Genomic DNA, 26,591 nt, shown 5'->3' on the forward strand with positions numbered 1-26,591 from the left:
TCTCAATCTCAACCAGAACTTTTTCTAAATCTACAAAATCTTTTTTTTCCCTTTCTTTTTTATAAATCCAGACACCACTCAGAGTTGGCAGAAAGGTTACACAGGACAACCTCTTTAACTGTCATAAAACAGATTCCTTTTAACTATTCCTCTTCGGTAAGTACAGGTTTTAGATAACTGCATGAGTAACCTCCTGCCACAGCAAAGAGAAATAAGTGGCCCTCTGTCCTGACTACGTGGCTCTCTGGTTCTATGCCAGGAGTAGTATGATGGAGTAGCCATTGAATCTATTAGTCCACAAATTAAGGCCTATGTAAAATTAATGTTTGTGGTTGTTGCTCTGTGCCATCCAGAAGGATGTAATTAGGCAATATATAGTTCAGCATCAACTGTCAACAGTGTAATTCAATTATCATGTTATTTGCAGACAGAATCACAGAACTAATGAGGAGAAAGATTAGATCAAAGGTTAACATTCTATGGGAAGCTATCAACAGTGGTCTTTTATATTAGAAATAAATCATTATTGACACTGGTCCTTGGGGTTTTAATAATCATCTCTTCCCAACATTCAGATATGAAACCCTGGGGTTCCAATCAAGTATTCATGCCTAACATACACCCACTCAGAATTCAAGAATTCAAGTTTACAAGGAGTGTCATTTAATATTCCTACTTATGCTTATAAGACATTTCTTCTGGAATTTAAAAGAATTGATTTCTATCCCTCACCACATCCCAAGTCACTGGCCACCTAGAGAGAAGAGTCATCACACTGTAGCTCTGGAGGGGCATATTTGTCATTAAGACATACTCTCAGAGTATGCATGGCCTAATTATTCATAGGAGTGATAATCATCTGCATTGTTCCCATGAATTGGGGGAGGGGAATAGACTTTTTGCATTAGAAGTTAACTACATAAATATTGATCTCACATACTCAAAATGCAGTTTTCTTGGAAAGAGTTTTAGAAAATTAACAGCAACCTAGTATAATATAAATTAATAAGGGAAATTCCTTGTATCTAGTGTTATGATTATTAATAATCATTATTGAGGAAATCATATCCATTTTAGTGGGAAATTTTGTTGTTTTTTCTCTTTAAATGGTTACTAATTGGGGGGGTACAGGAGCCCATAAACATTTCTTCCATTGAAATAAGTGAAAATTGCTTTTTAATTGCTTTTTCAAAATAGGAGAAAATACAGTCCATGGGTACTTGAGTACTTTGACAGATGCAAAAGCAATTGTGTTTTGATAGTGTGGTGGCACTGCCTGATGTCATTCAATCTCAAATTAATATGAGGAAGATTTAAATCTTCACACAAAAATATAATTTCTGCAGAATATGTGATCTCATAATATGTGGCAGGGTTTCAAACTTTATTCTAGCTGTGCTATCTTTTGAGCAAAGGGACTTAGAAAGGACAATGTGTAATAAGAATAAAACCAGCAGCTAAAGGGATTATGACCAAAAGCAAAACATCATCCAACTCCTTCTTAACTCTTTTCTCCTATAGACAGCCCCACACATCAACATAAGACCAACCCAGAAATGAAAGGAAAATTTTAGTATTGCTATTTATCAGCACTATGTAAAAACACAGTATATCACATCATTTCATAGGGTGATAAAAATAATATTAATACCAATATCAATTAAACAAGTAATAACTTAGACCAAATGAGCACTTACTGTCAGACACACTATTCTAAGTGTGCACTATTTTAATTCTCACAATCATGTGTTATTAGTATTATTTTATCTATAAGGAAACTGAGGCTCTGAAGAATTAAATAATGTGTACAAAGATCTCACAGCCAGCAACAAGTGGCTAAGCTGGGATTCAAACCCCAATAGTCCAACTCTGAACAACAAGGTTCACTATACAGCCAATAGAAGACAGGCACAGAAACTAATATCGGTCTCCTGCCCAATGAAAAGGACATCCTATTCACAAAAGTAGATAAAATATACATGTGATAAATATTTATTAGATACCTATTGTGTGCTTTGGACAATCTAAGCACTGGAGAGATAGTGGGAGATCCTCTATCCTCATAGAATTTAAATTCTGTCATAGGAAGCAGACAATAAACAAAGAGATTAACATGAATACAATAGATAAGGTGATGATAAATGCTATAAAGACATATAAACAGGTTATAAGGTCACAGAGTAATGCAGGGATGCTATATTAGGTAGAGTCAGGGAAGGCCTTCTCATATGGTGACATTTCAGCAGAAATCTGAGTGGATTTGGAGGGCAGTTTTCTAGGAAAGAGGACAGCAAGCACCAGGGCCCCAAGGCAGACAGTACAAGTAGCAAAAATGAGACAAGCCAGGGCGAAGTCAAAGAGATGTAGCCATAAAACCAGCAAAGGCCAAATCACATTATGACCTTGCTGGCCATGGTAAGGACTTTAGATGTTATCCTGAGACGGCGAGCCATTACAGAGTTTTGGAGAGTTGGGAGAGATGTGATTTAATTTATATTTTCAGAAATGTTTAATTTATAGTTCAGAAAACTATATATCAATCTTGTAGGCCCTGAGAAAGTCCACTGATGAACATGCAAGCCTCATACAATGAAAACCACAAAATGCAGACAGGTGACATAAGTGCTTCAATATGTGAGACGTCTACCATGTCTTAGAGAAGGAAGACTTAACATGATAAAGAAGTCCTGTCCTTCATTAGTGTATCAAGAACTAACACTTTATGGTGCTCACCAAGAACCTTGCATGGATCAACACAATAACCCACTAATTTGGGTACTATTATTATTCCCATTTAAATATGAGGAAACTGGGGCACAAACCATGGGAACAACTTGTTGTAGAGCTAGTATTGGAACCAACACCTGTAGTCTACTTACCAGTATTCCTCCCTACCAATTTGCAAAGTACCAATCTCCAAAGAATGCCCTGTTCTAGATAGAGAAGTCCAGAGAGCCCGTCCAAAGGGAATTCAGGATGGAGGAGTAAGGAAATGGGAAGAGGAGGGAGCACTTTGTTCTAAAAGGTCAGTGGGTTAGGTCTCCTGGGTTCCATACAACCTATACCTAAGGCCCTTCCCTCCACACCCTTCTCAGATTCTCAGTCGAAGATCCTGGGCCAAGGCCAGGCCTCTATGATCCAGTCACATAATCTTCTCTCAGAGAAATAAAGGGGTTTTCCTTATTTTAGGAATGCCTGCATGGAGAAATTAAGAGACAGGAAAAGGCACCAATGCCATGAAAGGCTACATTCTTTAGGAAGTGTCTCATTAATTCCTACAGAATTCAATACTGTCAAGATATCAGTTCTTCCCAACATGATCTATAGATTCAGTGTGATTCCAATCAAATTCTGTTAAGTTATGTTATGGCTATCGACAAATTGATTCTAAAGCTTTTATGGAGGAGAAGGGGAAAGACCCAGGCTGGCCAACACAATATTGAAGAACAACCAAGTTGGAGGACTGACATGATCTGATTTTAAGACAAACTATAAACCTACAGTAATCAACACAGTGTGATAGTGTGATAGTAGCATAAATAAATAAAGACGAATAGATCAGTGGAATGGAATAGATAGCTCAGAAATAGTTCCACATAAGCACAGTCAACTGATTTTTGCCAGAGGAAGAAAGGCAATACAATGGGAAAAGGACAGTCTTCTCATTCATCCCTCATACCATCCAAAAGCTCTGCCAAGGGCTTACTCCTCAGCAAGGGGATTAGAAGTTCTGACCACTTCAGCCAGTCTGAGAGTCTGATCCTATGGTTCTTATCTCAATGCATGTGGGCCTCTGGAAGCTTCCAAATCAGGCTTTCTAAAAGTGTGGCTAGGAAATCCATTCTCTTGGTGGTTTCTTCTCAGTAAATCATCAGATATCCTAACCTAGAACAAGACATCCTAATCTATGGAGACTGAAAATCAGGACATTAGTCAAGGCCTCCCAAGGGCCCATTTGTTCACAAAGAAATTAAGAGCCTGACAGAAGACAGCCAGACCATGTTGCAGAGCCACCCATAACATTATGAAGCTGTGAGACGCAGACAACCTCCCTCACCCCAGGCTCCAGCACCCAGAGCCCTCTGTGAGTCAGATGTATTTCTGCAATATGAAGAAAGCAAATGCCTGAAAAGGGGAAGTGTCAGGTATCCTGAGCATTTCCTGGAGTCAAGCTACACTCAGCCCCATAACTTCTTCCCTCATTTCCTCCAACCATTGCTCACAGAATGGAGTTAAGTCCCAAAGAAGCATACCCTGTCTGCAAAAAAGACTATTAAACTATACCATGTAAGGTCAGAAAGATGATCTGGAGCCTTTTGGAAACATTTTGTTATAACCAATATAACTTTCTGGTTGCTCCCTTCAAGGAATTAACCAGTCAGCACACCCCATGGGCAATATTTTCAAATTACCCACAATTTTGCTGAATCTCTTCTAGAGGAAGTCCCCTACTGGCTAATTAAAACCGAATACTTGAGATGTATAAAAATCAATATGGCATATAGAACATTCGTTATTAGATGAATCAGTACAAAACTGCCTCCCATCTTCTAAACACACTAGAGAACAGCTGGGGAAGTGAGTACTGACTAGGTGGCAAAGTCTGCTCAGTTTTGAATTTCAGCTCAGCTGTAATAAGTCATGCTGTGCTCTGAAAATTTTTAAATAGAATCAATCTCATTGCACCAAAACTGTCTTGCAGTCATGATCCCAACAGTGACAGAGTTATATATGTGCATGTGGTACACTCACAATGTATCACAGACTCCTATGAGATATGCGAGTTTGTACATTAAAAAGGAGAGAGATGGCATATACCATAAACCTATTTTAAAATAAATCTAACAAAGGGTTTCTCTCTATGCAAGAGGGAGGGAGGGAAAGAGAGAAGGAGAAAGGGAGGAAGGAAGGAAAAGAAACAAATGTAAGAAAACCTTTTCTGAGATGTAGAAGACTAAAGATCCGTCAATGGGATCCCCTGAATGTACCTGCAATGATCCCATCCATCTGCTCCAAGGCAGCTTCCAAGGCGTGACTAGCATCAGAAGCCATGACTCTTTTTGTCTGCTTAGTCTCTTCTTCCTGTTACTGAAAGTTCAAATATAGAACAAAGGAAAAGTTACATAAGTTCCACACCATGCACAGAAGACCACAAAATGCTTTAAATCCATCATCACACCATGCGTTTCCATTAAGAATTCCAGTAGCTGAAGTATAGTTTCTGACATCTCTATGGTCTTCCCCTCCTGGCACAAGTGTTCTTTTTCCATGAATCTTCAGTCCATGATCCCATTTACTTCTATAATGAAAAGTCACTAGGGCTCTCCAAAGTCACTTGAAGCAGCAAGACACAGTTGTTATCTCTCCCTACTGATAGTTCCAAGCTGCAGAAGCTCTAACCACCTTTGGGGAAGGCTCCACTGTCTTACAAATGCATTTGCCTCACACCTGCAATGCTTTCCTTGGATGGGTGTGATTCTGGTGAGAGGTCTCAACTACCACTTTGCCTTCTCTAAATGGGCCAGCATGTCCTGCCTAGGAAGGCCACAGGCACAATGATATAAGAGAATACTGTCCCAGGAACACTGTGTCTGACCACCTTAGATGCACTCTACCCAGCACCATTCAAGGTTCAGAATCTCACCCTGTTGGGTCTGAGGAACTCTCCCAGGATACATGGAACAGCCACTTTCCTGATGCTGAATTTTCCCTCTAAAGGTCCAGTAAGTAATGACTGGGAACTGCCCATCACCACCCAGAGGCACCTGCTTCCATCTCTGGACAACTCCGCCTCTTAAAGTTCAAATGTCTTCTTGCAGCCTTGTCTCATTTTTCTTGCTTCCTGAGTATCGGGGAAGGTCTTATAACAGCATTTGTAATTCTAAGAGACTTAACTCATATCTGTAAACTGGGAGCTGGAGTCTTGGCTCATTCAGCAAAACCCATGAGTATGCCTAATGGCATCAGTGCTTTGGAGAACAGAGGCCAGGAAATGGATGGTTCTGAGCATCTCTGCTGGTTTTCCCTATAAAGTTGGACCTTTGGAGTGAAGAGAAGAAAGTGGATACTACATGGGAGTGGCTCTGGAGATGGTGTAGATAAGGATTTCTGGACCACATATAACCATGCTGGACTGTACCAGACAGTAGCAGTTAAGTTCACAGGCACTAGAATTGTGGTCCAAGTCCAGACCCTGCTCTGTCATTTACTGTGTAATCTCTGAGCCTCAATTTCCTCATCTGTAAAATGGGGATAACAATACCTAATTTACAGGATTGATGTCATGAATTAATTAATCATTAAGTCTTCATAATGAGCACTAAGCACATTCCTTTGCACACAATATTAGTTACCTATTTTTATTCTTTGTTTTTTTAAGCGAGGAGAGAAATTCAGGGCATATTTTTGCCAACACAGCTCACAAGATGAGACTTTAACTAAAATGGGGTGGGCCCAGGGAGAGAGAACCCTTTGGAACCTGTGAAGCTCATATATGTGTCATCTTGAACCCTGATAAGCTCAAGAGTCTGGTTTGCTTGAGCATGGCAAGGAAGACAGCCATTCTGCAGGTGGAGGAGCAGGGCAGTGATTCACAGGACAAAGGCCAAGGAAGGATCAAAAACAACAGGCATTCAGCCTGGGGACAGAACTAGTACACAGTTAGTTTAAGAGAATGATAATGGGAGCTCCCACAGGGGTTGGGAGCTCCACGGGCACCTCAGGTTCCTGGAAGGAGCCAGATAAGACTGAAAGAAAGACCAGAACTGCTGTGAAGTGAGAAGAGCAGCTCTGACTGCTACAGAGTAAACACAGTATAGAAATCTGGGATGAGAAGGGAGCAAGCTTGAGTTGGGATATAAGAAGAGGCTGAAGGGAAAGGAGGGGTAGCAGAAATGGCAAAATCAACGGATTCCCCCTTGTTCAGCCATAACATTAAAAGTCTGAAATACTTCCCTCCAAAAATTCCCCACTGCTCTTGTGAAAAAAAAATCCAAAATCCTTACTGTGATCTACCAAAAATTCACTACAGAGTCTGGCAGGCCAACCTCACATGTCCCCAGGATCCTCACACTCTGGCAGCATTGTCTCCTGACTGCTCACAAATACACCAAGACAATTTCCTTTCCTGTTACTGGATATCTGCCATCCCCTCTGCCCTGAACTCACTGCCCTGCTCTCTGTAGGGCTAGGGCTGACAATTCTTATCCTTCAGGTCTCAGCTCCAAAGTATTTTCTGAGAGGCCTCCCCAGAGGCTCCTAATCTAAAGCAGCCCCTTTGATGCACAATAATTCCAAATTATCTTATCTTTTTTTGCTTCCACTTGGAGGTAGGGGGACCCTGTCTGCCTTATTTTCCTCTGTTCTCAGTATCTAGCAAGGTGACTGGCACAAGGAAGTTTATGAATACTTGTGAATAAATGGATAAATCCATGCAGCCAACATCCCCTGAACTCTTGGTGTACTGGTCACTGGGGGAATGTTGATAAATCAGATCTTGTGCCTGCTTCCATGGACCATGGACCACACAGTCTAACAGACAAGACAGAAATATGAACAAATAATTATGACACCCTTTTAGGTGTGCTTTTAGAGGTAGCTATGCAGTTTCCCTGAATCTTGAAGAGTAAGTAGGAGTTTTCTCAGAAGATAAGGAGAATGCTATTCTAGATAGGGTGGTGCATGAAAGACAGAGAAGCATGTAAGGGCAGGATGGAGCTGGCTAAGGTCAAAATGGTTGAGATTATACAGGACCATGCAGCTGCTCAAGATGAGTCAAAACCTTCCACAGGTTTCACATAAGCAGGACAAGGGCAATAATAAAAGGAGCTTGGGAATCACGCCCACTACTTCAGGGGTCTGAATACCAGTGCGTAACAAATCAAGCAATCTCAGATGGAAGACTACAAATATTTTTAAAAGAAAGATCTCCTATTTCAGCAGACTGGGCCCACTGATGAACTATGGCTGGCCCACTTGGGGCCTCAGTACCAGGGTGAAAGTTGAGAGGGCAGTTAGGAGGTGCCAATCCCCAAGGACCCACAACATAAGCTCTGCAACAGAGGAGCCTCAAAAGAACATGGGCCCTCTGCCCAGTGATGAATTTATACCTGGCAAACAAAGCTGGGTGGACTCGTGGGAGCTGGCCTGAAGTGAAGCATGAGTCAAAGGTATATCCTAGTCACAACTCAGGAGCTGGGCCAATGAGATTGGGGAACCTGCTCAGGGCAGAGCTGATGAGCTCAGTTCTCAACCTGCTGGGTCTGAGGTGACAGTAGGACACCTGGGTAAGAAGGAGTTTCTGCCAGCCCTGTTAGGCATCAGTGTATCAGACATGGAAGAGCTGAATGTACCGTGGGTGGTAAGCCCTCCTACTCTCATCTGTGAACACAATCTTACTGGATCAGGGAAGCCATGATCTCACGAGCCCTTCCCACACTGGCAGCTAACAGTAGTTTTCTTTCCTACTGTCTAGGTTAGAGTTCCTACCAGCAAAAAACACATGGTGGGTTAATCCCTTCCCTCAAGAAAAGAGTTTAAGAAAAAAGTTGAAAAACAACACAATAATAGTGTTGTATTCTTACAATACTACTGACACCAAACGTGTGTGGGTTTTTGTTCTACACCAAGCAATTTTTAAATTGTCTGAAGGACTCCAACTGGGTCTGACAATTCAATTCAATTCTGACACTACCTGGAGTTAGTATAAATCCCACAAGTTGAGGGCTCAATCCCACAAGACTGTCTCTACTAGAGATGCCAATCAAAACTCCAGGTCTCCCTTCTGACTGACTAGCTATAAATCAGGGATTCCCAAACCCTTCCTCAGATTGGATAATTTGTTAGAATGGCTCACAGAACTCAGGGAAACATTTTATGTTTATTGTAAGGAATGCTACTCGAAAGGAAGAGAAACACTGGGCAAGGTGTAGGGGAATGGAGGACAGGCAGAGCTTATGTGCCTTCTCTAGAGGCACCTCACAGCACTTTCAAGGGTTCACCACCCTCCAGGTTCTCCAAACCGTTTCAGGATTTTTAATGGAAAGTTCATTACACAGGCATGATTGATTAAATCATTGTTCATTCAATCACTGGTGACTGAACTCAATTTCCAACTATGTCCCTCAACGCCAAGGTGGAGAGTGAAGGGTTAGAGCTAGGGCTGAAAGTTCTAACCCTCTAATCACATGGATGGATCATTTGGGACTCAGTCCTTATCCTTTAGGTGTCACCTCATTACCATAAACTCAGGTATGGTTGAAAGGGGCTTATATGAATAACAAAAGTTGCTCTCTCAACCTCATTCAAGGGTTTTAGGAGCTGTATGTTAGGAGCCAGGAAAAAGATCAAATATTTTATTTCTTATTAGAATACAATATTATAAGTCTCAGAGGCAAATGTATCATATGCCAGGAGGTCTCCTAGAGGGAGGAAGGTGAAGAAGTCAGAGACAGCATCCAAAAGAGGCACCAATCCAAAGGGGCTAAGAAAGAGCCAGAATTCACATCAAAATTTAGAGACAAGTGAAATTCAAGGTGATGTCAAAGTTGACAGTGGTAAGTGGAACTTAACTTATTTTTCCTACCAATGAAAGGACAGTTTTAGCAGCCATCCAAGGCCTGACATAGCACAGATAACAAAATAATTGACAGTATGTCATAGGGAATTAAAGAGGGATACCAATCAGCCCAGGAAGGAGAGGAGCAGGATAGAGATGCACGTTGCTCTTAACATGCTTGTACAGTGAAATCTGTTATGTTATACGAAAGCAGTTATCATCTCTCTGAACACTTAACACAGCTCAGCATTTGTCCCTAATGAGCAGGTGTGCTGATACCAAGAGATGGGCTCATCTCTGGCCACAAAGATAAGGAAAGGTTATGCCGTTAAAGCAAAGGTGTGGTCCATTCATCATGCATCCCTCCCTTCATTCTCAGGCCTCTATGGATGCTGTCATCTTCCTGCCTGTGAGTGACTAAGGCTACAGCTCCCAGTAAGACAAAACTACCCTCCTCTTTACTGCCAGACAGGGAGAAAATGCCTCTCTGGCTGTAAAACCAGCCAATCGAACAGTCATGTTTTAGAACTGCAATATGTGATGATGGATCTCATGGCCACATGAATTGCACCTCACAAAGGCCAATTTAGCACCTTAAGATGATTGGGGTGCAGGATCAATGTACATTCTAAAATTCAGAGAGTCACAATTTGCCATCCATCATCTGACATGCTCTGATGCAAACAGTGATTCATGTACTATATTAACTGCTTTCACGTTTAGCAAAAGGAACCAGAAATAGGAATAACTGGGCAACATATGCCTGGGTCAAGTAAACCTTACTTATCCCACCACACTGAGTCACAAACTTCCATTCTATTTTCTAATTTTTTTCTCTCAATAAAGTGATTGGAATTAGAATTGTTGTTTGGGTTAGGTTCACACATCCTGTGTGGAATAGAGTTGGGAGTCCCTGACAATCCTATACATGGAAACAGCTAAGCCAGAGCTGGGACCTGACTCCTGAGTAGCTGCATCCAGCAACCCTGCATTGAAGGCAAGGTGTAGGGAAAGACCCTCAATCAAGGGCCCACCCCCACTGCCTCATACCTCTCCCTTCCCCAAATGGCCAATAGATGATAAAGAAGTGGCAGCATATCACAAGAAACTAAAGTCCTCCATAATTTAAAAGCCTCCCATAAACCACAGCTACTCTTTAATGGTTATTTTAAGAAACATCAAAAAAAAAAATCCTATCGTTATCTTGTTAAAAAAAAAAAAAAAAAGAAACATCTTTTGTTATCCCTAAGCTTGGGAGATAACCTCTAAAAAGTATATAAGAGCCGGGCATGGTGGCTCACCCCTGTAATCTCAGTGACTCAGGAGGCTGAAATAGGAGGATCTCAAGTTTGAGACCAGCCTCAACAACTTAGCAAGGTCCTATGCAACAGAGTGAGACCCTCTCTCAAAATAAAAATTAAAAAGGGAGTACTGGGGATAGGGCTCAGAGTGAAGCACCCTTGGGTTCAATTCCTGGTACCAAAAATAAAAAGGATATGAGATGTCTCTCTTTTGGATAATAAGAACAAGAAGCCATTTGAGTGTTAAGGAAGAGGAGAAAAATGAAGGAAATTGCTGGCAATGTCTGAATTCTTAATCACATTCCATACCAACTTATAACAACCAAGAACATAGGTTGTATAGCCAGAATTGAGTTAAAATCTGGGCTCTGCCACATAATGGCGTGGGTCCTTACACAACTTATTTAACTTCTCTGAATGTTAACGTGTCATCTTTAAATCAGTTAAAGCAAATCTTATTGTTATAGTCAAAAGTCAAGAAGACCTCATGTAAATATAGCAGATAGAACCCAAACATCTAATTTAGCTACCCACTCAAACAACTATAGAAGAGTTTATTTTGAAAAACCTAAACCACAAGGACACAGAGCATAAGAAAGGAGACACGAGGGAGATGCCAGGGTAACCGTGATACAATAAGCATAAAAGGACAGCCAGTCCTGAAGCTCAGAAAGAGGTTTCTTCAATAAGTGAAACTGGCAGAACTTCTGGTGTATCTGAATATCTGCAAGGTCTGTATAATTGGTGAAGAATTGTTTGATTCAATGATAAGAAAACAAACCACACAAACAACAAAAGAACTCCACAGAAACCAAGAGTAATCATATCCTTATGATAAACACCACATACCGATTTCACTGAAATTGCACTGGCAGATGGAATGGATGGAAAAGTGCCTGTGGGTGAGAGGGAAAAACTGAATTTCCAAGCTCTTCTGAGTTGAATTCTCACCTTCTGGACTTACAGGGAACTCATAAGTCTTTGGATAATGACAACCGAAAACAAACAAATGAAAGAAAGAAGCAGAACAAACATTTTAAGAGATACACATAAAAATATTGAGTTTTCAGTGCATAGGTGGAGAGATAACTGTGTTATCAAATAATTTATAATCATCGACTCCTTAAATTGTGTGGCTATTTGCTAGTGGTCAAAATTAAAACTATCAGGGCTAGTGATATAGCTCAGTGGTAGAATACTTGTCTAACCTGCTCAAGGCCCTGTATTTTATCTCTAATATTAAAATAAAATAAAATCAAACAAAAGAATTAAAAATATCAGGAGATAACATGCGTGGTGTGGCACAGTACCAATATTTAATTAAGGTGCACTCATTCCTCCTCTTTACCTTACATCGGGCAGGTTTTTGCTAGCTACTTGCTAAGGGCTTATTCAACATTCTCTCACTTAATTCTCACATGCCAGTTACATATCATTGTAAAGATAAGATTATTCTCCATTACAGATGAGAAAACTAATTAGGCAACTTACTGGAGAACACACACCCTTCTTCCCTTTCTTCCACTTTGCTGAGACAGGAACCCATTGAAGGGTTTTAAGCACACTGTGACATGATCTAACTTACCTTTTAAAAGGGTTGCTCTGGGAAACAGACTGCAGGGACACAGCTGTGAACACAAGAAAGCCAAGCAAGAGAAGAAAGTAGCTTAGGCCAAAATGATCACAATAGATGTTCTAATACCTGATCTATTGGCAGGCAAAGCCAATCAGATTCACTGATAGACTGAATACAGGCATGTGAGAGAGAAGTTGAGCACGATTACAAAGTTTTTGCTCTGAGTACCTGAGAGATCAAGAGTGACAAGGTGGGGCATGTCAGGGTAAAGTAGCACATTGGTTTCAAAATGCCCAACTTAAGATGCTTAAGGACACCTGGAAAAGATACACTGAGTGCCATTTGGAAATATATTATTCTGAGACTCAAAGAGAAGTCTGTGCTGGAGATATCAATTTGGGGAGCCAACTGAATAAAGATGATATTTAAAGAAATTTCATGAAGTGACTTAAGAAGTGTACAGATTGAAAAAGAGAGGAATGCCCAGGACTCTCAGGAACACTCCAGTACGCAGCTATCAGAAAGAATAGGATCTTACTTACCAAGGACACTGAGGAGGAACAGCACAGAAAAGTAAAAGGTACCCGAACCAAATGAAGGGTTCCAGACAGAGGATGTAGTTAGGGGTGCCTGATGAGGTGCTGCTGAGTAAGACTGGAGAACAGCTCTCCAGACTATTGCTAGTGGGATCTCACTGGTTCCCACAACCTCACCTGTCCCTGCATTACCTCAATCCAGAGGACTGCAGTAGCCACCTAATTGGTGGCCTCCCTCCAAGTAGCCTTCTCCACTCAACCTGCACTAAGACTCACACATCTCAGTGATCCTCAAACTTAGGTTGTTTGGGTAGGAAAGGGGAAATACTGGGAAATGATAATGGTCAAATTTTATTGTTATATTATGTGCATCTATGAATATGTCAAAAACAAATCCCACCATTATGTACAATTATAATGCACTAATAAAAACAAACAGAAAAAAATAAACTGGGAAAAAAAAAACTTAGGTTGTTTATCAGAATCACCAGGAGACTTAATGAAGCACAGAACAAGTTAGGAGAAGGCCTGGCCTTCATAGTTCATTGAACTCCTCAGGTAATTCTGATACCAACAAAAGTTGAACCTTGCACCAGGCACTCTTCTGCTTAGAAAGTGTCCAGGCTGGCCACCACAGTTGAATTTATGGATTTTCATCATTTGGTTGCAAATTTAGCTTCTATTATATCTCTTGGCAGAATTCTCCTCATCCCAATCAAATGCCTTGTCATTAATGAACTGACCCTAATTGTTAGTTAATTGGCTTTCCTGCTTTTATGTCCATGCCATAAGTTTAGCAGCTTTCCCTGCTAAACTCCCATCTTTCCATTAAGCCAATTCCAGGAAACCAAGTTCTATCCTTCCCACCTAAATGTGATCTCCCCATCTCTTTCATCCTGCAGGAAAGAGATGATAGCAACTGTGCACAGCCACCTCCCCTGAAGCCCTGCCAGATGCCAGGATCTCTGATGATCCCCTCCCCCCCCACGCATTCTGTAAGTCCTGGAGAAATGTTTATAGATTTAATGATAAACTGATTTATTGTCAATGTGAACTAAATCCTGGAAGATAGACAGTGGGGGCTGTTCCCTTACCAACAGATCATCTCCCCCGAATACTCTCCAACCCATCTTAGTGATAAACAAGGTCACCGAGTCAGAAACCTGGGAGCCCTGGGTCTCCCCTTCTCTTACCCATATCCAGTGGGTCACCAAGGCTAGTAAAGTCTCTTTCCTCACTCCCTCTCAGATGAGTCCCCTTTTTCTCACCCACTTTGCAGTCATTTCTCATCAGAATGATTGCACTGACTTCCTACCTGGACTTTCTGCCTCCAGCCTTTCACGAGCAGCCCCCTCATGGTGGTCCCTGCTGCCAGGAGAATGGGTCTAGTTCATGAATCTCACCAAGGCTTTCACAACACTTCACCAGCTTCCTTTCACCAGGACTCTGGGGAGAAGGAAGAGGGAGGGAAGGAAGGGAGGGAGGGAGGGGAGAGAGGTGTCTAGGTATCCACAGAGGAAGTTAAGAGCCATGGGCTGGTGATGAGTGTGGCTCTGTAGTCAGACCACATTTGAACCACATTCTGCCCTTGAGTAGTTGTGCCCTTGACAAGTTCCTTAACATCAGTGAGCCTCATTTTCCTACTTATAAGGTGCAAGGAAGGACATACACATTGTGGGTTTGTGGAGATTCAAACCTGGGGTGGTGGATCACAGTCACAGCAGTTATGATTCTCCTGGCTGTACCTGGCTCCACCCTAAGCAATAGCCAAGCTACTGTTATCAGCCTGTCCCTGCTCTCAGGACTCCTTGGTAGGTAATGTTCTAGCCAAGACCCTCCTTTCCCCTGCTCAACTCGTATTCCTATTTTGAGGCTCAAGTCCAATATCGTCCTCTCCAGGAACTCTCTCCCATTCCCACAACAGACTACTCCACAGCACTGACCATATCACGTGTGAGACTCCTTTGTCTCAGTGGTGAGATCCTCAAGGGCAAGGTCATGTCTCTGACCCCAGAGTTCAGCTCACCTATGCTAAAGGAGTGAACAGAACCTAACACTGCCTGCGGCGGCAGGGACAACTGGAAGCTCATCGGGGACAAAATTCTCTCCAACTACGACCCTGTGAAGTAAGTCATTTGCTTCCCAAATTCAGTTATGAAATGGGTGTAGTATAGACATTCCCATTCCAAAAGGGAGGAATAAAAGGAAGAAAAGCCCTGGGCTGCACTGGAGAGAATCCCAAGGGTATCAGGCCAAGTCACCCATGTTTTGCCAAGGACCACGGTCTAAAACAGGGGCCCTGAGGCCTGGGCAAAATCTGGCACAATCCAGAAGTCATGTCCAGTCAGCCCGGATATGGCCTGACAGAAAGGAGGAGCACACACACTGGGCCTGAGAAGAGAGCCACTCAGAGCAAGGCAGAGCCACTGACTTTGCATCATGACCCAAAGACAAGGCCACGGATTTACCTTCCCTTCAGGACAGAGGGAGCCAGGCACAGCAAGATATCCTGTCATGACAAAAGAGTCAAGGCAGGACAAAGAGATGCTGAGAAAGTTACTCTCAGAACTGCTGAATGCTTTCAGTGAATATCCAAGTACAATCAAAATTAAGAGGTGAAGTTTTGATTTCTTTTGTCAGTGAAGAGCAGCAGCTTAATTAGTCTAAGAAAAGCTAACAGGAGAAAATTAAAGAATGCCGTTGAGGGTGAACAAGCTTGTTTCACTTGTCCCCACCTAATCACAGTATCAGTGACACCTAAAAACAAATATTGTTTAAGACTTTACAGTATCAAAATACATTTTTCACATAAACAACTTCATATTCCTACCTAAATATCCCACATCAGGCTAGTCTGATTAGTGAGTCAGTTAACTGAATGGGGGAGGCCAAGATCTGTCAGAATTGCTGAAAGGGCCATAAACCTGAACGCAGGCTGGCAGGGCTAGGTAGTGTCAGGGTCTAAAGCAGTATTTCTTGCTTAGCATCTTTTTCCCGCTGTACCAGGTTAGTGAGTTGTATGAACTAGGCATTCCCAGCCACTCCCTGCTGGGGGAGTTCCAAAAGATCCCTAAGAACATTTGTGCTGCAGTCCAGCTCTACCAAACACTCTGGAAGGATTCCTTTTGCTTTCTGGATCTTCCATTTAAAACCCAGCTCAACTCTCATCACATGCCTGCCCCACCACCAACCTCCATTGGCCCAGCCCAACCCAGATGCTTCCACTTAAACACTTAGCCAAAATGCTCAAGCCCTTCTCACCAAACCACAGCCGTTTAAACAAGGCTCCACGGTCCTGAACAGCTTTATCAACAACACATAGCAACAGCGGGGCACTCAGACACAAAGTTGAACAGCCTCCTCTAAAGACCACAAAGAATCACCCAGGACTCTGGGACCTCACCTCCAGGTGCCACGAGGCCAAACTTCCAGTCTTATAATTCCATAGCCTTAGAAACAGGAGCAGTGTCTCCCTCCTACCTGAAATAGCAAGCTGCTTAAGAAAAACACCACCCCAAAGCCACGAGCATGAGACACCCGAGCCAAGCTCAGCCCAATAGGAGGAGCAGGGTCCGGCCAGGAAGCGGGCAAGTGTGAGGCTCTGATGGCTCACACCCAACGAAACATCAGACCTCTGGGCTAGAGGAGCAGTGAGAAGCTGACATTATTTCTTCTACTGTCTCTGCTTCATACTTTGAAATGTCTGCTTCACCTCTGACTGTTCGAACCTATTTCTGCTTTTGATATTCTACCCTGCCCCCATTCCCCAACCTGATTATTTTCCCCAACTCAAGGGCTAATTGTGGAAAAGAGGACACAACTATCCCTGTGGCCAAGACCATGAGCCTTACCCCAGGGCCTGTAGATCTCCCCCCAGGATGGTTTGAGTAGATATCAGAGGACAGACAGATAATATAAGCACTCCAAAAGGAGAGGGATTTGGTGTGTGTGTATGGGGGGAGGCAGGGAGGTGGCAAGGCCAGGATGGGTGTCTTTGGAACAAGTAAGATGGGGAGCCAGGCAGTGTCCAGGGAGCAGAATATCACCAAGGCCCCCATCAGTCTGCCCTTCATACTGTAAGACAAATTTATCTGCATGTGTCCTCACCAGGGCAGGGTCCACCATAGCCACTTAGAGAATTTGGGATGGAAGTTTCTTTTCCTTCCTTCTGTGGGCCTTAGAAGGAGTGTATCTGGGAAGTTAATGTAAATGAGATTGTGACTCTGAGGCTGAGACGTGAAGGATCAGGACAGAACTAACAAGTCACTTGCTCCAAGAGCTAGCTGCCTGTTCCTAGCTTCATGGCTGTTCACAATGCATCAAAATGATGGTGAATTACCTCATGATGGGGCAATTTCTACTTGCCTGTAAATACCGCTTGCTCTGAAAGTTCACAGCAGGTTTCCTGCCTCCTACAAGAGGCAACAGTCCCGCCAGGCATGGTGGTGCCCACCTATAATCCCAGTGACTCAAGAGCCTGAGGCAGAAGGATCACAAGTTCCAGGCCAGTCACCACAATTTAGTGAGGCCCTAAGCAACTTAGCAAGACCCTATTTCAAAATAAAAAAGAAAAAGAAAAAGGGCTGGGATGTGGCTCAGTGGTAAAGCACCCCTAGGTTCAATCCCCAGTACCAAAAAAAAAAAAAAAGGCAGTAGCAGTCCCTATGAAAAGACTTCATCCTTATTATCTCATTTGAGGGATATAGTATAATTATCAGTTCTGTCTTTCAAAGATATAGCCCTCTGGCCAGGGAACAGGGAAAGTGACAGCAGGTAAAGTTGGGACCAGCTTGGGCAGTCATTCACCTCCACTCACCCAGAGAACTTGGTTTGTGTCCACCAGACAATGACACACTGAAGGGAGCACCCAGAAGCCACCTACTCTTCCCAGATATATCATGGAAGGATGCAAGGAGTCAGGGAAGGACCCTTCCCAGCAGAGGGCACAGAGCTCTCTTGATGCCCCTTCCCAAATAGAAACAGGCTATGGCAGCCGCTCTCCCTGCTGCCCACCTCAGGTCCCTGCCTACACCTCCCCATGCTTCTCTCTGACTCCACTTTCCCTTCCTCCACTCCCTTATTCTGGATCAAAAGGAGGCCCCTGTAGCCCTATCCCCATCAGCATGTCAGCAGTCAGCATGCTCGCCCCAAACTCTGCCTCTCTCTAGCTACCACCAGATTACACTGAACATGTTCCTTGGTGCATTCTGCTTCTCTGGTCACAACTTACTCTCACTGTCCCTCTGCCTGGGGAGCCAGATTCCCACATCTCTTCTTCTGCTCTCAGACATTTACATGCCAAGATCTTTCATCTCCTTCCTGTCAGACTCCCTCTCAGCATACTAGCATGTATCTTTCTTTGATGATAAATGGAACCCCTAATTCCCCTTTTCTCCACTTCAATCATCCCCTCCATCCTGTGAAAAAGCTCCTCCCTTTGACCCACTGATCTATCATCAATGAGTCCACCTCAATTATGCCCTCTAAGTTAAATCTGCATTTCTTGCCCTGTTCCACTCCTTTCTCTCAATTCACACTAATATTAAGTCTCTGCTCCCTATCATCCTAAATCCCCAGCTACTCTGCCACGTTTCTCCTTGGCTTCAGGACCCAGCTGTTCACCTTCCATTCCTTCTAACTCCTACTGCAGCGAGATTTTCACTGACTGAAGCTGCCCTGTCATCTATGGAGCTGTTCCTGTTCTTATTTCCTAGACAGGCAGTCTAGTTGGAGTTAAAAGTACAAGCTGGAGTTAGACTGCCTGGGTGAGAATCCTGATTCTAACACTGTGTGTCCTGGGCAAGATGCATAACCTTGTATCTCAAGCTCCTTCTGCATGAGATGGGAATAGTACCTATCTGAAAAGATGGTTGAGACAGTTAGGTAAGTTAAGAAAGTAAATCATTTAGGTAGCAGTGTATCCATGTTGACTGGATTGCTTTTCTTGGCATCTCATCAGTGAGATAGTTACCTCATTTGCCAACTGGAACAAAGCACTCTCCGAGTTCCTCCTTGAATTATACAGCCTGCAGTTATGTGTGACCCTTCCTCTGCCCCTTCTTCACCCTCAAACAGCATCCAGTCTCCATGGGTCTCTCTGCAGAGATGGTCTTCTCCACTGAATTCTTTCTACTCCTCTGCTCAGCCTATATTCAGATATTCAGAACCTGGGCACTGCAGGGTCTCCTCTCACCTGACCATATCTGGCCTCTCCTAGAGTAGTCCAAACTCATAAGGTGCATCCAAATCAGAGCCAACCTCCCACTGTCCTGGACTTGTGAGAGTATTAATAGTGGCTGACACTTTATGAAGCATTTTCTCTACACTGAGCTAAATGTTTATATGTAACTCATATCTCAATATTCATAACTGTTATATCCAAACTTCACAGATGAGGAAATTGAAGTTTGGAGAGTTGGTCAACTTGGCCAAATCACTTATCCAGCAGCAGAGATAGGATCTGAACTCAGGCAGTCTGACTCTAAGGTTATGCAGCACTTCCTCACCAAGTCCAGCTATCTCCTGCCACAGTCTGAGTCCCTGATATTCCGGTCATGGGAGAGCATTATGTCACTGTACCTTTCTCATGCTGTCCCTCAGCCAAAAGACCCCCTCTCTAGTCTCTGTCCATCAACACTTATTTTTCAATGCCCAGACAATTCTGTCCTCTGTAACAGCATCCCCACCTCTGCCTGTCCAAATGAACCTCTGCTGAACCACGTGCTCACACCTTTATTCTGTTCTGCATCATATTCCAATAAGATGTCCAGTGAGAGGACACTGTAACCCTCTCTTTCCAGAACTTCCTCCCCTGGGACCAAATAAGTATCTGATTGGTGACAATGAGAGAAACAACGAAGCATGTGCAACTCAGCCCCATCCTTCCTTCTCTCCCTAAGCCTCCTCAGTAAGGGAGATGGCCTGCCCCAGGAGGAGACTTGCATTCACCTAGGTCCCTACTACAGGTGGGTGTGTTAATTCAGCAAAGGGATGCACTGAGCACTCAATGGGTCATATTCTCTAAACAACTTTATTAGATATAAACCTGATATCTTGATCTTCCTCTGACTCCCGGTCCTATTTTTCAATAATTGCAAAATTCAAAACTTGGAAGTCATTGAAGTAGTATGAACAACTACTGTGCCCCAAATCGAGCCAGTCTACTCTAAGTGAAGGACAAAGCAACAATGCCCATAAAACTGTTGGTATGCATAGCACACTGGTGACTGAAAGACCATCTCTGATGGTAGGAACATAATCACTAGCTAGGAGGCACCAGCACGGCCAGGGTTCACATGCCTGTTTTCCATATGGTGTCCTCTATCTGGGAGCTCAGCAACCTGCAGATGATGCTGTAATTCATTTTCCCACATAGGGCAATGCCAAGAAGGTGGTTTGGGAAGACAGGCGTTCATGTTGTGGCCACTGGACAATGCCTGCCAAAGGGAATTAGTTCACTGGCATCTGGCTCATAGACAAGCCTTATCAGGTTGGTCATCGGTCAGTGTGAATCAGGCCCCGAGCAAGACACACATTCCAATGAGTGTCTCTGACCATACAAACCTCCCTCTTAGCAGTTCTTACTTTCATTCTCTCCCCTCTTCACACCTGCCTCCATAATAAACAGGCCCTTATCCCAATGACAAGGCCCCTGCTGGCAGTGTGTCTCTTTAGTCCCAGAACTCAGCCTTCGAAGGCAGCAACCCTCATTTTCATTCTCCCAGCAATGAACACACACTACGTGTGCACATACACATTCAATTTACCTCCAGGGAGGAACAAATGGAACCTACGTCATTTCACTGCCTCAAACTGAACACAGGCAGATTCAGAGAAATGCTTCAAAAGCAACATCAAATTGAATACTTAACAAAAGCCTCATCCCAAAAATCAATACCAGCAAGATGTTATTGTTGAAGCTGGATGACAGGTTAAGAGGATTCATTATACTATTCCTTCTACTTCTGTATATTGGACTTTTTAAAATAACTAAAGGTTAAATAGAAAAACCTACCACCTAGGGACCTAATCCTTTTTTTTTGGGGGGGGGGGGTTAGGGGGATGCAGGATACCACCTTCCCTTCTAACAGAACTGAAATCTGACCTTAAATCCCTAATGACTAATATGGTGCTATTTCTACAATGCCATCAAGATTCCCTGAATATTTTCTAACATCCAATCAAGCTCTCTTCATGTCTTATCTCCCCACAGGTTGGGCCCTCATCATTAAAAAAAAGCTGCTTCCTCTGACTCTTCCTCAATCCATCCTTCCCAGTGTGGTAGGACATATTCCATAGCTCATGACATCACTCTGCTGCTCCCAAACCTTCCACGCCTGACATATTTTGAAGTTTGGCTCAAGTCTTCTAATACCACCCACCTTCTTACCAAGTTGAGTCCCAGCTACACCAGACTACCTCCCACCCCCAATATAGAAAGGTTTTCTGTTTTCTTTGTTTTTTGTTTTTGTTTTTTGTTTTTTGTTTTTCGTTTTCTTTACTTGGGATGCTTTTTTCCATCTATACTTCAAATCCCACCCATTCTGAGGCCTTGTCCAAATGTTCCATATCTAGGAGGACTTTCCTGACTGCTACCTCAAATTCCCAAAGATGCTAGATCTCTCCATTCTCAGTTCCTATCTTACCTGATACCCACCTTGATCATCAGAACTATTTGTATCATTTATAAGGATAGTAATTTATATTATTTCTCATGTCTATCCCTCCTTCTAAATTGAGTGACTAGAGAGTGAGAAATATGTCCTATTTGCCTCTTTGTTCTCAGAAGTCAACAAAGAATCTGACAGACATAGACACTTAGTAAATGTTTGTATTTCTTAGTGAAGAGTGAAGAGAGAAGGGGCACGTGACCTTGACCAGCATTCTGATAAGGGCTGGAGGTTGCCTATGACAGCCTCCCCCATATAACTTTGAGGTCCCTCTCTTTTGCAGCCTGATATTCAGAGGCAAAGGAAGCCCTACCATAAGGGGAACTAGGCCATAATTGGGCCTGGCATGAGCAAGAGACAAATGATGAACACAATTACACTTGTAAAGGACCAATGATAGCAGATAATGTAACTTCCCCTGACAGATGATAAAATCAGGCCTTTCTCCTCATTCCATTAATTTAGAATGCTAAGCAACAAGAAAAAAAAAGTCTGAATTGGCAAGTTTTTGCTATTAGAGTGTTTGAGATCTCATACATAAATTTAGTCCACAGCCAGCTACCTTCTCTGAGCTTCTCTAGCTGCTGCAGAGGATCAGGACCCAGGATTGGCAGGCTCTAGATAAGTACTAATTGAATTAATATAAATTTATTCTATATTTTGAACCTTCATTTCAACATTTGTTGAATAGTTAATTTTGATTCACTGCAATGTTTTGCTTTTGCATTGATAAAAGAAAACAAAAAAAACCAAAGCTGGGCACAGTGGTATATGCCTATAATCCTAGCTACTCTGGAGGTTGAGACGAGAGGCTCACTTGAGCCCAGGAGTTTCAAGACAAGCCTGGGCAACATAGCAAGACCTCATCTAAAAGAATTTTAAAAATGCCAGAAAGGGACCAAAGAATTTCCTTAAAGACCATCCTGTGTGCACTGTCAACACCCTGGCTTCTGCCTCTGTCAAATGAGGAGAGGCTTCCCTTAAAGGTCTGTGCTGGAAAATATTACCAATTCTGACTTCACTGGAGAACAAAGAGCCATAATGGAACCAGATGAGGATAGTGTACAGAACCCACTGAGGCCAGAGAACCCAGACTGCAAGTAAACAGCTCAGGTCCAAGCTTTTCTGGGCTAAGTCTTTGCATAAAATCAGTCAATCTTCCTCTACTGGCTAGACTATGTCTACCTTCCTTTGATGATCCTGTTTGGCAGGGCCAGCAGTGAGCACCTCTCTGTGTTTCACCATGATACCGAGCCTCGTTCACTGAGGATTTTAACAACACCTTCTTAGGGGCACAACTGTGTCCCCCTAAAATTTGTAAGTTGAAGTCCTAACGTCCAGTACCTTAGTATGTGACCATATTTGGAACAGGTCTTTAAAGAGGTAATTAAATTAGGGTGGGCAGTAATCCAATATAACTGGTGTTCTTCTAAGATGAGGTTATTAGGACACAGGTGGATACAGAGGAAAGAACATGTGAAGACACAGGAAGATGGCCTCTGCAAGTCATGGAGAAACCAATGCTGTCAACACTCTGATCTCAACTTCTGGCCTCCATAACTGTGAGAAAATAAATGTCTGCCATTTGAGTCCACTAGTCATAGTACATTGTTTTGGCCCTCATCTGACCCTCATTGATCCTGGACACAGCTGAGCAAACCTACAGACAGAAGACAGCCTTCTTTCCAGAGCTATTTGATCTTGTCCTGATCCACTGGTGTCACCCTCCCTTACAGGGAAGACTTTGATTAATTCTCAAACAACATCTATAGTCTTTGTAAGTCAGCTCTCAATTGAATCATGCCTGAGGACCAAGCCCACGATGCTATGAGGAGGAAACCTAGGACCTCATGGATAGACCAGTTGTCCTGTTATATTCAAAGAACCAAAAGCAGAGTGGGGGGAATAGCTAGGTGGTAGAATACTTGACTTAGTGTGCATGAGACCCTCGTTTGAACCCAGCAATTAAAAAAAAAAAGTACCAGAAACAGCCAAAAGTACTGGGCCCAGCTCTCTTTTCTTCAACCTAATTCAGTAGCTCCAGCATAAGATGTGGGCAGGGAGGGGCAGGACAGAGCCAGTTCCCTAACCTTACTTGCAAGTCACAAGACACTTGTCACTTAGATTGCTTCCCTCCCTGAGAGGAGTTCAAGATAGTTTAGGGACTTTCCCAAGAAAAGTGATGCAGGAATCCCCCATTTCCATAAATGGTGCTACAGACCAAAGACAAGCCTGCAGAAGCATACCACACTAGGTATCTCCCTCCTTGGAGGACCAAGCAATCTTGCTCCTGGAAGTCCTGACAGCTAGAACCTAGAGGAGTAGAAAAGTCTAAGTCTCCTATGGTCTCTCCATTCTTTACCTCTTCTTTTCCATCAATCAGGACTGTGATTCTCCCATAGATGATATCCAAATAGTTCCTCAGACTCAAAATAAGAAGTGAAAGGTGTAGAAGTCTATGTGACTCAAAAGGGCCAAAGAAGGGGCAGTATTGCAGATATCACGTCCCCACATTCCAGTTCTGTCCTGTCCCAAACCTTCTGAGGCTCCTTTTCTGTCAAACTGGGTGGGGACTTCTTCCCCTGAAGAAGGACAGGAGTGGGATGCAGCAAAAATGTCTTGGTACATTCAGGTTGCTAAACTAAATTACCATAAACTGTTAGGTAGCTTAACAACCAAAATTTATTTCTCATAGTTCTGGAGGTTGGAAAGTCCAAGATAACAGTTCTGGCAGAATCAGTGTCTGGTAAGGGCCTAATTCCTGATACATAGATGGCACCTTCTACCTGTGTCCTCCCATGGTAGAAGAGACTAGTTAGATCTTCAGGCTAATGAAAGGACTAATCCATTTATGACAGCTCTACTCTCATGACCTAATCACTTCTCCAAAGCCCCACATCATAACACCACCATTTCAGGTGTTAGGATTTCAACATATGAATGGGGGAAGACATAAACATTCAGATCATAGCTAAGATGGACAACATGGATTTAAAACCTGTACTATTTATGAGACAGTTTTTTTCTTTGGGTACTACATTGATTTCTTGAATTCTTATATAATGGAGATTACCTCCCATACCCAGGGCTGGACATAGGCAGACCTTTTGGTACAGAAGCTCAAACATGGTACACACGTTCCAGGTTTTCTCCAGCAATTGCAGGTCTCTCTAGTAGTACCTGACAGAAAGACAAATCAGGGCTACTACTGGTCTTCAAGAGCTGCAAGTTTCCTACAGATCACATGACACTCTTAACAACCTCTTGGCACCTTCCTCAGCCATTTCTCACAGAATCTTACCAGGTGGCACTGCTTAGGGACAGTGAGTAGGCCAAGATGATGATGCTTGGGGCTATCTGAAGACAGGCACCTGACAGAGAAGTCATTGCTGGGGAAATAGATCTGGGAGGCCTCCAACACAGAACTAAAACCAAAGCTGGTCTTTATGAGGTCAGGAAGGCAAATTGCCAAGTCCTGACCACATTCATGGCTGGTTTCAGCCTAGTAGTAGCAAGTCCCTGACCTTAAGAGGATGGCTGAGTTGCCACCTGGGTCACAGAGAGGCCTCCCATTGCACTTAGTGTACACCATACTCTTAGAGGGACACCAATCAATCACTCTAGGAGTTACTTAGGGAAAGTTTCCATACACAGTGTGTAACAGTGATTAATGAGATGCAGTTCTCATGTAGTACATAAGATCCTTCTCATGAATACCATTCCTTATTCAATTGGCACTTGAGTTAAAATTCTATTTTAAATATAAGTAATCATGACATTTGAGGACAGCATTTGTGACACTGGGGAAGCCCTTAACAGTTTTTAAAGTGTTCTTTATTAGCAGCTAATCACAGAGTACAGCTTTCTGCCCTCTGATGTCCCCTATTAACATGAGATCTCAAGTCATGAGAGCCCAGACATCACCTAATCTTCTCTCTCAATCGTCATTGTATTTTCTCCATGGTTATTACTGCCTGCCCAGGTGAATCTCTCAAACTTTCTGAGCCAAGGAAAAACTTCCCATTAGGAAGCCTAAAGGATTCAGGACCACTCTGAGGACAGAAGATAGGTGAAGCTACCAGGGCAAGGTCTGGTTTTTGAGTTCCAGGTCTGGGTTTGAGTTCCAGGAGGAGAGACAAGCTGCACAGAGGACAGGGTTCAGGGTACCTGATCAAGCATAAGGATTGGCTGGACCCTATAGGATACAGGATGCCTTGAGCAGGCAGGCCCCACCAACACCCACCTGCTCAAGTCTGAACATGCCTACCATGGAAACAATGCTGTCCTTTCATACAGATGTCCCAGTACCTACTCCACACCCCCGCATGGGCAGGCTCACAGCAAATGCTTACTGAACCATGTCAGTCCCTCCTCTCCACCCCCACATCCCCACCTGGGTTATTTACTGCCCAGATTTCTTTGATTCTCATCCTTCACCCAACCCTTCCAACCCATTCTCGAGTACCACTTTTGCCAAACATCCTTTAGGGATGACATCCTGGGGTTATGAACAGGTGAGATTGGTTATGATTTGTTACTAAAGATAAAGTAGCTAAAGCTGAGGAAATTTTTGTATAATTAGAGAAAACTGGGGTTGTCTTGTCCCATTTTAATATACTTTTTGAGTGGGAAAAAACAGAGGAATTTAGCTCAGAATTCAGAAATTGCCTATAGCAGTCAGGTATTAATAGTTTCTAGATCCCATTAAAATCTATGCAACTTCCTACTGTTTTAGAGATTTACCTAAAAAATATATATGTCCACATATATTAACTGGGGACAGGATGTGCTCTGTGACAATCTGGTCACATCCACCAAGTGTTTCTCAAAGGTTAATGTAGTCTAATGCATGTTCACTGACCATCTCCTTTCTCATCATGATAAAAATAAGTTTTCCCATGTAACAGACTGTGTATAATCTGGACTCTGAATGTGATGAAACTACAGGCAAAA

At 43.0% G+C, this 26,591-nt stretch overlaps 1 protein-coding gene and 2 long non-coding RNA genes across 16 annotated transcripts in view; 2 read left to right on the top strand and 1 right to left on the bottom strand.

The window, feature by feature from the left end:
• LOC124958266 (uncharacterized) overlaps positions 1–13,998 on the top strand; it is a 62,489-nt gene extending 48,491 nt beyond the window's left edge. The window contains exon 3 of the long non-coding RNA XR_007103859.1: positions 13,872–13,998. This is a non-coding gene — a long non-coding RNA (uncharacterized LOC124958266). The remainder of the gene's footprint in view (positions 1–13,871) is intronic.
• The window catches only part of Ppfibp2 (PPFIA binding protein 2), a 149,066-nt gene that overhangs the window by 111,587 nt on the left and 10,888 nt on the right, over positions 1–26,591 (bottom strand). For 13 of the 14 annotated variants that reach the window (XM_047516138.1, XM_047516128.1, XM_047516124.1 and 10 more), the window contains exon 2: positions 4,989–5,088. The exons of the other annotated variant lie outside the window; for it this stretch is intronic. In XM_047516138.1, the coding sequence (XP_047372094.1) occupies positions 4,989–5,052 (64 nt within the window). In that variant the 5' untranslated portion in view covers positions 5,053–5,088. The remainder of the gene's footprint in view (positions 1–4,988; positions 5,089–26,591) is intronic. 14 annotated transcript variants of the gene reach the window in all.
• Positions 14,878–21,587, top strand: LOC124958268 (uncharacterized). The gene is made up of 3 exons (XR_007103860.1): positions 14,878–15,095; positions 19,770–19,934; positions 21,182–21,587. It is a non-coding gene; the product is annotated as an uncharacterized LOC124958268 (long non-coding RNA).

The sequence above is a fragment of the Sciurus carolinensis genome, chromosome 11, assembly GCF_902686445.1.
Source record: "Sciurus carolinensis chromosome 11, mSciCar1.2, whole genome shotgun sequence".
In the NCBI taxonomy this organism is placed as follows: domain Eukaryota; kingdom Metazoa; phylum Chordata; class Mammalia; order Rodentia; family Sciuridae; genus Sciurus; species Sciurus carolinensis.